The following is an 11,997-nucleotide window of genomic DNA, read 5'->3' as shown; positions in this document are numbered from 1 at the left end:
GTATATATCCGCCGCGGGTTTTCCACTCAGGCAGTGATTCGGGCTGCCAGGGACGCGGGGTCCTGCGGCTCGTGCACTGCTGTAGTTATTAGATAGACGCGAGACATCAAACAGCACTCTCTCTCAACAGTCACAACAATAACAGGTAAAAATACAATTTGTGCATTTATTTTTAGAAACACATTGTGTTTAAATTATGGATTCTGATGGATATCTTAAACAATGTTATTAGACATGCGGAAGAATGAATCGGTCTGCTCGTTCATGAGTGTTCAAGTGTTATTTTTAAGTCTAATTACTGTGATTTTGCTGGCATGTGTGGTTATATCATGATCAGTGTTGTTTTACAATGATGCCAAGATTGTAAGTTGCTGTTTAAATGTTTAATGCCTTTGTATATTTGTCCTTGTCCTGTGTACTGACAGAAGTAGGTGAAGGGTCATTCACTTAGACACACACACACACACACACACACACACACACACACTCTAGATCAGTGTCGTACATACTTTCTGTTACTGTATTATCATTGTTATCACATACTTAACATATTCAAGTCATTGGATAGCAGTTTGTAGAGCATTTGAAAACTTTAGCCCCTTTATAATGTTAGAATGTCATTCCACTGATGCAGAATATTAAAGCAAGTGTTAGTTATTTAAAAAAAAGATAGGGTTTTAAATTATATGACAGTTGATATAGTTTTGAGCATGAAGACAATCATTGTTGCTTTACTTTGTTTGTGGTTAGTGGAGCATGTTGATAGATAATGTGGTGATATACACCTGTGCTTCCTATGCTCAGACACCTTCATGTATCCACTAAAATCACCAAAACACCAGCTGATTCAGAGATTTAAAAATAACAAATAAAATAAAAGTTAGTGAAGAGATGCCTGCAGCATTTGAGCACAGCCACAGATTACTCTTATTTAGATATTTTTATTACAAATGTTTAGCAGTTCAGATGTTTTGAAGGCCATGTGCATGATATTATACACTCAAGGTCAGTCAAATATAAATATATTTTATTACACAACAATTACATCATTGTGTAATACCAGTACATTCAGTTGAACAATAAAACATTACATTTTTCTTTTCAAGTTTTTTTCATTAATCTTCATTTTTTTTTTTACGTTTACAAGTGTATTAAATAGTAGCATGTCAAAAACAAACAAACAAATGATAAGACCAATTCATTTTTGTACACGTGACGTGTATATACAGTTGAAACCAGAAGTTTTGATACACCTGCAATATGTTAATTATTTTACCAAAATAAGAGGGAATGCATGTTATTTTTTCAGGTACTGACCTGAATAAGGTATTTCTCATAAAATACATTTACATATAGTCCACAAGAGAAAATATTGGTTGAATTTATAAAAACGACCCCTTTCAAAAGGAAACGCAATGCATTTAAGAGCTGGGGGTGAAAACTTTTTGAATTTGAAGATCAGGGTAAATTTAACTTATTTCCTTCTGGGAAACATGTAAGTATCTTTTGTAGCTTCTGAAGGGCAGTACTAAATAAAATTAAAAAAAAAGAAAAGAAAAAAGTTAACAACTTAATTCTGTTATTCTGTTAAAAAAGCATCATTAGAGCATCAGTGAGCATTTGAACCTTCTGTAATAGTTGCATATGAGTCCTTCAGTTGTCCTCAGCGTGAAAAGATGGATCTCAAAATCATACAGTCATTGTTGGAAAGGGTTCAAATACACAAAAATGCTGGAAAACCAAAGAATTTGTGGGACCAGCGGGCAGTTCAGGACAAACAAGGGACTCATGAACAACTATCATAAGAAAAAAAATTACAAATTCAACTATTATTTTCTCTTGTGGACTATATGTAAATGTCTTTCATGTGGAATGTTGTATTCAGGTCAGTACTAAATAAAAAAATAACATGCATTTTGTATGATCCCTCTTATTTTGCTAAAATAATTAACATTTTGCAGATTCTGCAAGATGTATGTAAACTTCTGGTTTCAACTGTATACATAGAGAGAGAATACTTGTCTAATAAAAAGACACAGATTATGAGTGCACCTGTTTTGTTAAACTGAAATGATTGACAGTTTTGAATAAGTATTCATACTCTTCCAGATAATTGAAGATGGCGTCTATGTTGTTGACTTCACTGAGGAGCAGCCCATTGACATCTGTACAGGCTGTTCAGTTCGGTAAGGCATCCCAGGTCTCAGCAGAGCTAAAGTATACTTCACATTATGCAGATTACTGAGCATTTAATGTTGTTATCACTTATTATTACTGTATGACTAACTGCATTGTCTTTCTCTCCAGCTGCTCGTTCTCTCAGCACATCTGTTCATCTGCAAGCTCAAGGTAACCACTAATCTGTCCAGTTTTGATCCATTTTGATCCATTCTGCAAAGGTCCTCATACTAAATAAATAAATGTATTATTGATTTATACACTTTCCATTTTACCAATACAATTGCAAATGTTTTTGTTGATCTTCCTTTTTGTGTTTTATAATCACACAGCAAAGAGCAAAAAGTCACTTGCCAAACCAGGAGTGAAGAATGTTGTTTTGGTTGATGGCGTCCGAACTCCTTTCCTCCTGTCTGGCACCACGTAAGTGAGAATATGTTTGGGATTCAGATGAGCATGAGCAGATGAACATTAAATATGTGACAGCTCACCCAAATATGAAAATATACTGAAAATTTACTCTCAAGTCATCCGAGATATCGATAAGTTTGTTTCTTCATGGGAACAGATTTAGAGAAATGTAGCATTACATAACTTTTGCTCACTCTGCAGTGAATGGGTGCCGTCAGAATGAGAGTCCAAACATCTGATAAAAACATCACAGTAATCCACAACACTCCAGTCCATCAATCAATCTCTTGTAATGTGAAAAGTTAAATATGAGTCCTCTATCCATAATATTGCTTTCTCCAGTAAAAAAGTCGTCTTTTCTGAATCAGGAGAGAAATCTGCACAGATCAAGCACCATTTACAAGTGAAAACAGTCCAAATCAGTTCATAAACAAATGATTATGAATTATGGATTGGTATTTTGGCCAGAATTGATGGTTTGAAGTTAAAATGCCTTCATAATGGATTTGTTTCTTACAAACACACAGCTTTTCATTTAATAAAAACGTTAATGTACCAGACCTGGTTGCTTGAATTTTTTGCCTGTTAGTAACTAGATTTTATTTTTAATTTTCTAAATTAAATAGCAAGCAACAAAGCATTTAAGGCAACAGGACATTTTTATATTAAAGTTACAAAATTTAAAACTACATGGCAACGTATTACACTGAAATGATCTACAAATTTAAAGCACAGTATGTACGATTTTTTTTTTTAAATATCCAAAAACCATATTGTTTTATATTTTGCTGACTTGTGTACCTGCATTATCCCTAAAGTTTTAAAGAATGTTTAAATCCAAAGAAATAAGCAATTTTAACTAGTGTAATGGACCTTGATTTTCTTGGTATTATTTTTTTAGAAAACATGGAAACCCTGAAGACACCTTAATGTCTTATGCATTTTATTAGACAGGTGACGAATGCACAGAGTAGCATTATAACAGAACTTTTAACACACTCAAATGTAGCTAATATGTTAAAACATTGCTGCTTTTTCCTACATGACCGGAAGAAACGAAAACAGTCGGCATTGGCATCCTAGTTTCGCTTCCATGACTTTCAGCCCCACCCTGCTTAGTAATACAGTGACCTTAAGTCTTAAGTCTTTAATACATTAGCTCATCCATGAACATGATTTCTGCCCGAGTCCCTACAGATTGCATCGGCTGTGGGGATGAAGACAACAACTCCCATTATTCCACACTTAATCACAGCGGTGTCAAACGGTGTCTTTGTTTCTTCGTTTGTTTTGAATATGCACCCTCTAGCAGCTTTAAAGTTTTATACCGAATTAATTGCAGATTTTGGACAAACTCTTTAGGAGTATCAATGCAGTGTTACCTTGCAAAAAATGCTGAAATCATTCTTTATGTCTTTGCTCTCTCTGTCTTTGTTATTAGATACGCTGATTTGATGCCCCATGATTTGGCGAGAGCTGCATTACAGTATGTCACCACACTCTCACACACTTACGCACATACATATAAAGATTCACTCATCACTATACGGCTCAGGACTAACTGTCTGTCTGTTTTTTTTTTTTCAGAGGTCTGCTGAACAGAACAGGTCTCCCTAAAGATGCTGTTGATTATATTGTCTATGGAAGTGTTATACAAGAAGTGAAGACCAGTAATGTGGCCAGAGAGGTCAGTCTCTCCTCTAGTCTGTCCTCTAGTCTGTGATGATTTCTAAAATAGAATTTGGATGTTGAAGCTATTTTTAGTTTGTCAGCTATATGTTTAGTGATTGGCTGCTGAGAAACAGCAGGCTGTCAGGCTGACCAATGAGAGGCATCTCTATAGAGATTTCATCTGACTATAGAGCATTACTGAAGGGAGAGTGTTAGTTTGTAAGTTGGGTACAGCACTATACTGTACCCAGTATACTGTACATGTACAACTTCTTTTTTTTTTACACCTTTCTATGAATTAAATTTCATGCAAGGGCTTTATTTTTTCACCAGGAATTTAAAGAAGTAGTTCACTTCCAGAACAAAAATTTACAGATAATGTACTCACCCCCTTGTCATCCAAGACGTTCATGTCTTTCTTTCTTCAGTCGTGAAGAAATTATGTTTTTTGAGTAAAACATTTCAGGATTTCTCTCCATATAGTGGACTTCTATGGTGCCCAAGAGTTTGAACTTCCAAAATGCAGTTTAAATGCAGCTTCAAATGGCTCTAAATGATCCCAGCCGAGGAAGAAGGGTCTTATCTATTAAAAAAAAAAATAATTTATATACTTTTTAACCTCAAATGCTCGTCTTGAACTCCGTGTATTGTGGTTCATGGCAGTTAGGGTATGTCGAAAAAGTCCTATTTCAATTTCTCCTCCAACTTCAAAATCATCCTATGTTGCTGCAGAAGTACCGACCCAGGGTTTACAGAGTGAAGATGCAAAGAAGGTCAGATGCCCTTTACAAAAAACAAAAAAAGGTAAAGCAGCGATGTAGAATGATTTTGAAGTTGGAGGAGAAAATGAGATGGAAAATATTCGGCATATCCTAACCATCTTGAACCAGAATACACAGAGTTCATGCAGAGCTAGACAAGACGTGCATTTGAGATTATAAATTTTAAATTGTTTCGCTAGATAAGACCCTTCTTCCTCGGCTGGGATCTATAGAGCCCTTTAAAGCTGCATTTAAACAGCATTTTGGAAGTTCAAACTTGGGGGCACCATAGAAGTCCACTATATGGAGAGAAATCCTGAAATGTTTTCCTCAAAAACATGAAGAAAGAAAGACATGAACATCTTTGATGACAAGGGGGTGAGTACATTATCTGTACATTTTTGTTCTGGAAGTGAACTACTCCTTTAAAGGGATAGTTCACCCAAAAATGAAAATTTGATGTTTATCTGCTTACCCCCAAGGCATCCAAGATGTAGGTGACTTTGTTTCTTCAGCAGAACACAAACAAAGATCTTTAACGAAAACCGCTGCAGTCTGTCAGCCAAATAATGAAAGTGGATGGGCACCAGACCTTTTAAAGTAAACAAAAACACACACAGACAAATCCGAATTACACCCTGCGACTCGTGACGATACATTGATGTCCTAAGACACGAAACGGTTGTTTTTTGTGAAAAACTGAACAGTATTTATATAATTTTTTTACCTTTGATACACAGCCACATCCATCTGTCCTGAGCACGAGCTTTTCATTCGACTCGTTACACGTGAACGCGCTCTGGCGTAGAATACGCAAACGCCGTAAGGGGAAATCAGTGAAAAGTCCCGGATGAATTTGCGCAAGCAAACGTAATCTTTTAGCTTTAAATCGGTTTGAACAATCAGGATAAGCGCAAGTAATTACCATTTTGTATAGCCGCTATATCCACAATCTCTGTGCTCTGTGTAAACAATGAGTGTCGTATACATGCAACAGATCGCTTCCGGTGTTTGCGTATTCTACGCCAGAGCGCGTTCACATGTGACGTGTCTGATGCTAAGCTCGTGCTCAGGACAGTTGGACGTGGCTGTGTATCAAAGGTAAAAAATGATATAAATTCTGTTCAGTTTCTCGCAAAAACCGATCGTTTCGTGTCTTAGGACATCAGTGTATCGTCACGAGCCGCAGGGTGTAATTTGGATTTGTCTGTGCATGTTTTTGTTTACTTTTAAAGGTCTGGTGCCCATCCACTCACATTATTTGGCTGACAGACTGCACTGGTTTTCGTTAAAAATCTTCATTTGTGTTCTGCTGAGGAAACAAAGTCAACTACATCTTGGATACCCTAGGGGTAAGCAGATAAACATCAAATTTTAATGTGTGGAGGTTGTTAGCACATACTATGCATTAGAACCAAATTAAAAAGGTTTTAAAGGGATGGTTCGGAGTAGAATTGACTTCATTGCTATGCACTCCGAAGCCCATCTAAATACCCCATCCGAAGTTTTTTTTTACCTTAGTCGAACATTTATGGAGATATTAGAGTTTTTCGAATTGCTTGTTACAGGAGTGAATGGTACATGTGATGTATCTCGTAAATTGCACCACTAAACGTGCAAGTAATCTTACCAAACTTGTACAGTAGTGTAAATAGGTTATGTACTCACAAAACGCTGCATCGGAACATTTGTAAGTCCACCATCAGTGTTTTAAAAACACGTTTTACCCGAGAACTACTAGTCTCAAAAACTACAAGTCGATGTCTTTTTCCTGGTTTGAAAAAAGCACGTAAAAGCCCTCCTACTACATCTGTGTGCATGTCAACTTGTAGGAGGACTTTTACGTGCTTTTTTCAAACCAGGGAAGTGACGTCGACGTGTCGCCATTTGTAGTTTTTGAGACTAGTAGGGATCGGCTAAAACGTGTTTTTAAAACACTGATGGTGGACTTACAAATGTTCTGATGCAGCGTTTTGTGTGTACATAACCTATTTACACTACTGTACAAGTTTGGTAAGATTACTTGCACGTTTAGTGGTGCAATTTACGAGATACATCACATGTACCATTCACTCCTGTAACAAGCAATTCGAAAAACTCTAATATCTCCATAAATGTTTGACTAAGGTAAAAAAAACTTTGGATGGGGTATTTACATGGGCTTCGGAGTGCATAGCAATGAAGTCAATTCTACTCCGAACCATCCCTTTAATATGTAAATAGTCAAAAAGCAATTTAACTCTTATAGTTTTTATAAGTATTTATGAATTTTTAAATATTTGTGTATTTTCCAGATTTCTTTGAATTTTAGTTAAAGTTATTTTTATCTAAAAACAAAACGTTTTGCGTTTTTTAATTTCATTTTTTTAATGGTTTTAGTTTTAGTTAACTATAATAACTCTTGTCCCATCATCAGTAAAACACCATTTCTTTATAATGTTGCATTTGCTGCTTGGTTACTGACTAAATTTAGTTAGGATGTTCATTTAAAAATAATTATTTATCATGTTTTTTTGTAGGCGGCCCTTGGTGCTGGATTCTCAGATAAGACTCCTGCTCACACAGTGACTATGGCATGTATATCCTCCAACCAAGCAATGACCACAGGTATCGAACACACATTCTTAATTGGATTAAAACTGAACCTTCTTCAGCAGAAGGCAGGTCACAGAAGATTGTTAAATGGACTGAGCTATTGATTGTTCAATTGTTTTCTAGCTTTCGGTTTGATCGCCGCCGGTCAGTGCGATGTTGTCGTCGCCGGTGGGGTCGAATTCATGTCTGACGTTCCCATTCGTCACAGCCGCAAGATGAGGAAGACGATGCTGTCACTCAACAAGGCAAAGACCCTCGGGGCTCGACTCTCTCTGCTGGGCTCCATCCGCCTCGCTCACCTCGCACCTGAGGTACTACATTACCCATAAAAAACTGCATATTACCCCTAGCACACCTCAGTTTAAATGTCTAGGTATTTTGCCCAAATCACATGAAACAATTTAGTCACATTGCATTTCTTATTCCAAATGACATATTATGCTGGATGCATGTCAGACTAGAGTATCATAGAGAGGTATGAACTGCATATCAGTTTTGCATTTTGTCATACAAGTCAATCACATGTTTGGTCAGATATTATAGCCAGAACTATCTGTTTTGTAATATGTGACCCTGGACCACAAAACCAGTCATAAGGTTAAATTTTACAAAACTGAGATTTATACATCATATGAAAGCTCAATAAATAAGCTTTCTATTGATGTATGGTTTGTTAGGATAGGACAATATTTGACCGAGATACATCTATTTGAAAATCTGGAATCTGAGGGTGCAAAAAAATCAAAACACTGAGAAAATCACCTTTAAAGTTGTCCAAATTAGGTTCTTAACAATGCATATTACAAATCAAAAATTACATTTTGCTATATTTACAGTAGGAATTTTACAAAAAATCTTCATGGAACATGATCTTTACTTAATTTCCTAATGATTTTTGGCATAAAAGAAAAATCTAAAATTTTGACCCATGCAATGTATTTTTGGCTATTGCTACAAATATACCCCAGCAACTTAAGACTGGTTTTGTGGTCCAGGGTCACATATGTAATATATGTCTTGAACATCTATATTTTAGTGTTTTAGTCTGTCAATACAGTCCATATGGTATTGTTGGGTTCCCTTCCTTAAAAGCTCTTAAATGTCTCTCTTTGTGTGTGTTTAGCTGCCAGCTGTGGCCGAGTTCTCCACAGCGGAGACAATGGGTCACTCCGCGGACCGCCTGGCGGCTGCATTCGGTGTGTCGCGTTTAGAGCAGGATGAATTTGCGCTGCGATCTCACACTCTCGCAAAGAAAGCTCAAGACAGTGGGTTGCTCAGTGACGTTGCCGGCTTCAAAGTGCCAGGTGAACAATTAAGACAATTACAGCAGCATTTGCCACATCATTGAAGCCTCTGTCAGTTTTTTTCCCCAACTATTTTTCTTAGAATTCTCAGGTCCGGAGTTTATGTCTTACAACTGGGACTTTTTATCTAGTTTTAATTCTGACTTTTCTGACTTAAAAAAGGCAGAATTATGGGATATAAACGTAAAATTGTAAGATAAAGACTTTTTCTTTTAGAATTCTTTTTAGAAGTTTACATCTCACAACTCAGATTTTTTCCTGCCACAGAATGAAAAAAATATATACACACTATTGAGTCAAAAGTTTTTGAACAGTAAGACTTTTAATGTTTTTTAAAGAAATCTTTTCTGCTTAACAAGCCTGCATTATCTGATGCAAAACTGTAATATTGTGAACTATTTTTACTATTTACTGCTTTAAATTGATCAAAGTGATGATAAAGACGTTTATAATGGTACAAAATATTTCCATTTCAGATAATTGCTGTTCTTTTGAACTTCCTGTTAATCAAGGAAACTCGAAAAAAAATCTACTTAGTGGTTTTCAACATAATAATAATAATAATAAATGTTTTTGAGCTGCAAATCAGAATATTAGAACTGGAGTAATGATGCTAAAATTCAGCTTTGAAATCACAGGAATAAATTACATTTAAAAATATATTCAAATAGAAAACTGAAAAAATGAAAAATATGTCAGAATTTTACTGCTTTTGCTGTACTTTAGATTCAGACTTGGTAAGCAGAAGAGACTAATAAAAAAATCGTACTGTTCAAAATTTTGACTAGATTTTACATCTCACAATTCTGACTTTACATTGCATAATTCTGTTTGAATAAAAAATACAATTATTGTGACCATTTTTTATCAGAATGGCAAGTTTATATCTCGCAATTCTGACTTTTTTGACTGAAAAAAAGTTAAAATTGTAGAAGTCACAATTACCTCTTTTTTTTAAATCCTGTGGTGGAAACAAGTTTTCATAGTTGTTAGTTATTTTTTTTATCAGTTCTGCTGCAGACAGTTTGCAGACAGTTGCAGTAAGCAAATGATTTGAACAGAAATAAGACATTTATTAACACTTCTGAGGGTACTTTCACAACTAAGTCTGTTTGGAACAAGCAACAATATAAGATTTTTAACACTTTATTTTAAAGTGTCCTTGTGACACATGTGACATGCACTCACTATTATAATAACAATTAATTATGCATAATAAGTAAAACCCTAATCAAGTAAACCCTAATCCTAACTGTAACCATATAGTAAGTACATGTAGTTAATTAATATGTGACCCTGGACCACAAAACCAGTCTTAAGTCGCTGGGGTATATTTGTAGCAATAGCCAAAAATACATTGTATGGGTTAAAATTATTGATTTTTCTTTTATGCCAAAAATCATTAGGAAATTAAGTAAAGATCATGTTCCATGAAGATTTTTTGTAAAATTCATACTATAAATATATCAAAATGTAATTTTTGATTAGTAATATGCATTAAAAACTTAATTTGGACAACTTTAAAGGTGATTTTCTCAGTATTTTGAGATTTTTGCACCCTCAGATTCCAGATTTTCAAATAGATGTATCTCGGCCAAATATTGTCCTATCCTAACAAACCATACATCAATAGAAAGCTTATTTATTGAGCTTTCGTGTGATGTATACATCTCAGTTTTGTCAAATTTAACCTTATGACTGGTTTTGTGGTCCAGGGTCACATATTACTCAGTACTTAAATGTATAACTACACTGTAACACGGACAAAAATAACAGTTTAGATTGTTTTTTAAATGTTTTGATAATGTGTTTGTCCCAGGGAAGGATATTGTGTCTAAAGACAACGGGATCCGTCCTTCCACCATGGAACAGATGGCCAAACTAAAACCCGCTTTCATCAAACCTCACGGCACAGTGACGGCCGCAAACTCCTCTTTCCTGGTCAGTTTATCTGTGCTTCTGGTTTAACCCAACTTGTTTTCACCCTTCCTTTAATTTAAGGAACATCTGTCAGATGTGTCACTCAAAGATGAACTTTCCCTCTGTGTGTGTGTTTGTTCACTCAGACTGACGGTGCGTCTGCAGTTTTGATCATGTCAGAGGAGAAAGCTCTTGCTATGGGTTACAAGCCTAAAGCGTATCTCAGGTACAAAACAAAAATAATGCCTTACATTAAAAACTACCACCAGCAGCATCTCTCTGACAGCATCATCTGTGTTCTTCTAAACAATTTAGCTGATCTGTCAAAATTTACTCTATTAAATTTAAGCTGCAAAAATGAATCCAAATATCAAACATATGTTTGGAAATGTGCGTATAGGTTTTCACTAACATCAGTGTTTGCCACAAAACTGTTGCTGCTCATTATATTGGAAAAGGATAAAGTATTTTAACATATTTTGATCTAAAATTACAGTGCAGTTAGGATTGAGCGATAAGGCAAAAATATCATATCACGATTTTTTTTTTTTAGAAATATCACGATTTTATCACGATTCTTTGTTGGTTTTACTATTTTGTAAGTTGTCTGAACTCCCATATTAAAAACCTGTCATTATTTTATCTTTATTATTAAAAAATAACAACAAAGATAGGCTTCATGTTACAAATACACATAATATATAAATAAAACAAACAGTGCTTTAATTTTCAGGTACAGTAGTTGTCATTTTCAAAAAATTGAATCAACAAATATGATTTTCCTTTGTGTTTCGTTTAATTATTAGCCTACCATCACCCAAAAATGACAATTCTGACATTATTTACTCACTTTCAAGTTTTTTGTAACATAAAACATGTTTTGAAGAATGTGGGTAACTAGCAACAGTTGCTAGTCCCCAGTTACTTCTATAGTATTATTTTTTACCTCTTATCCACATTCTTCAAAATATCTTCTTTTGTGTTCAGCACAAGAAAAAAAAAAAATAACAGAGGTTTGCGACAACATATGACTGAGTACATTTTTGGGTGAACTGTCCCTTTAATGACAGTCGGCAGCATGTTTAGTTCTGTCACTTTAAGAACTGCACGCATCTGATATACAGGTATATGTAGTCCTTGTATGTTTTTGGCAGCAT

The 11,997-nt window shown here is 35.1% G+C and overlaps 1 protein-coding gene across 1 annotated transcript in view; it reads left to right on the top strand.

The window, feature by feature from the left end:
• The first annotated feature begins 64 nt into the window (after positions 1 to 64).
• hadhb (hydroxyacyl-CoA dehydrogenase trifunctional multienzyme complex subunit beta) overlaps positions 65 to 11,997 on the top strand; it is a 14,062-nt gene continuing 2,129 nt past the window's right edge. Inside the window, exons 1-11 of the mRNA XM_073852791.1 lie at positions 65 to 145; positions 2,110 to 2,186; positions 2,308 to 2,349; positions 2,511 to 2,601; positions 4,031 to 4,075; positions 4,177 to 4,276; positions 7,541 to 7,628; positions 7,740 to 7,927; positions 8,740 to 8,920; positions 10,740 to 10,861; positions 10,987 to 11,066. Coding sequence (XP_073708892.1) covers positions 2,120 to 2,186; positions 2,308 to 2,349; positions 2,511 to 2,601; positions 4,031 to 4,075; positions 4,177 to 4,276; positions 7,541 to 7,628; positions 7,740 to 7,927; positions 8,740 to 8,920; positions 10,740 to 10,861; positions 10,987 to 11,066 — 1,004 coding nt within the window. The 5' untranslated portion in view covers positions 65 to 145; positions 2,110 to 2,119. The remainder of the gene's footprint in view (positions 146 to 2,109; positions 2,187 to 2,307; positions 2,350 to 2,510; positions 2,602 to 4,030; positions 4,076 to 4,176; positions 4,277 to 7,540; positions 7,629 to 7,739; positions 7,928 to 8,739; positions 8,921 to 10,739; positions 10,862 to 10,986; positions 11,067 to 11,997) is intronic.

This window comes from Garra rufa, chromosome 13, assembly GCF_049309525.1.
Source record: "Garra rufa chromosome 13, GarRuf1.0, whole genome shotgun sequence".
NCBI lineage: Eukaryota > Metazoa > Chordata > Actinopteri > Cypriniformes > Cyprinidae > Garra > Garra rufa.
The sequence above is the reverse complement of the archived record's forward strand: the minus strand, read 5'-3'. Positions and strand labels throughout refer to the sequence as shown.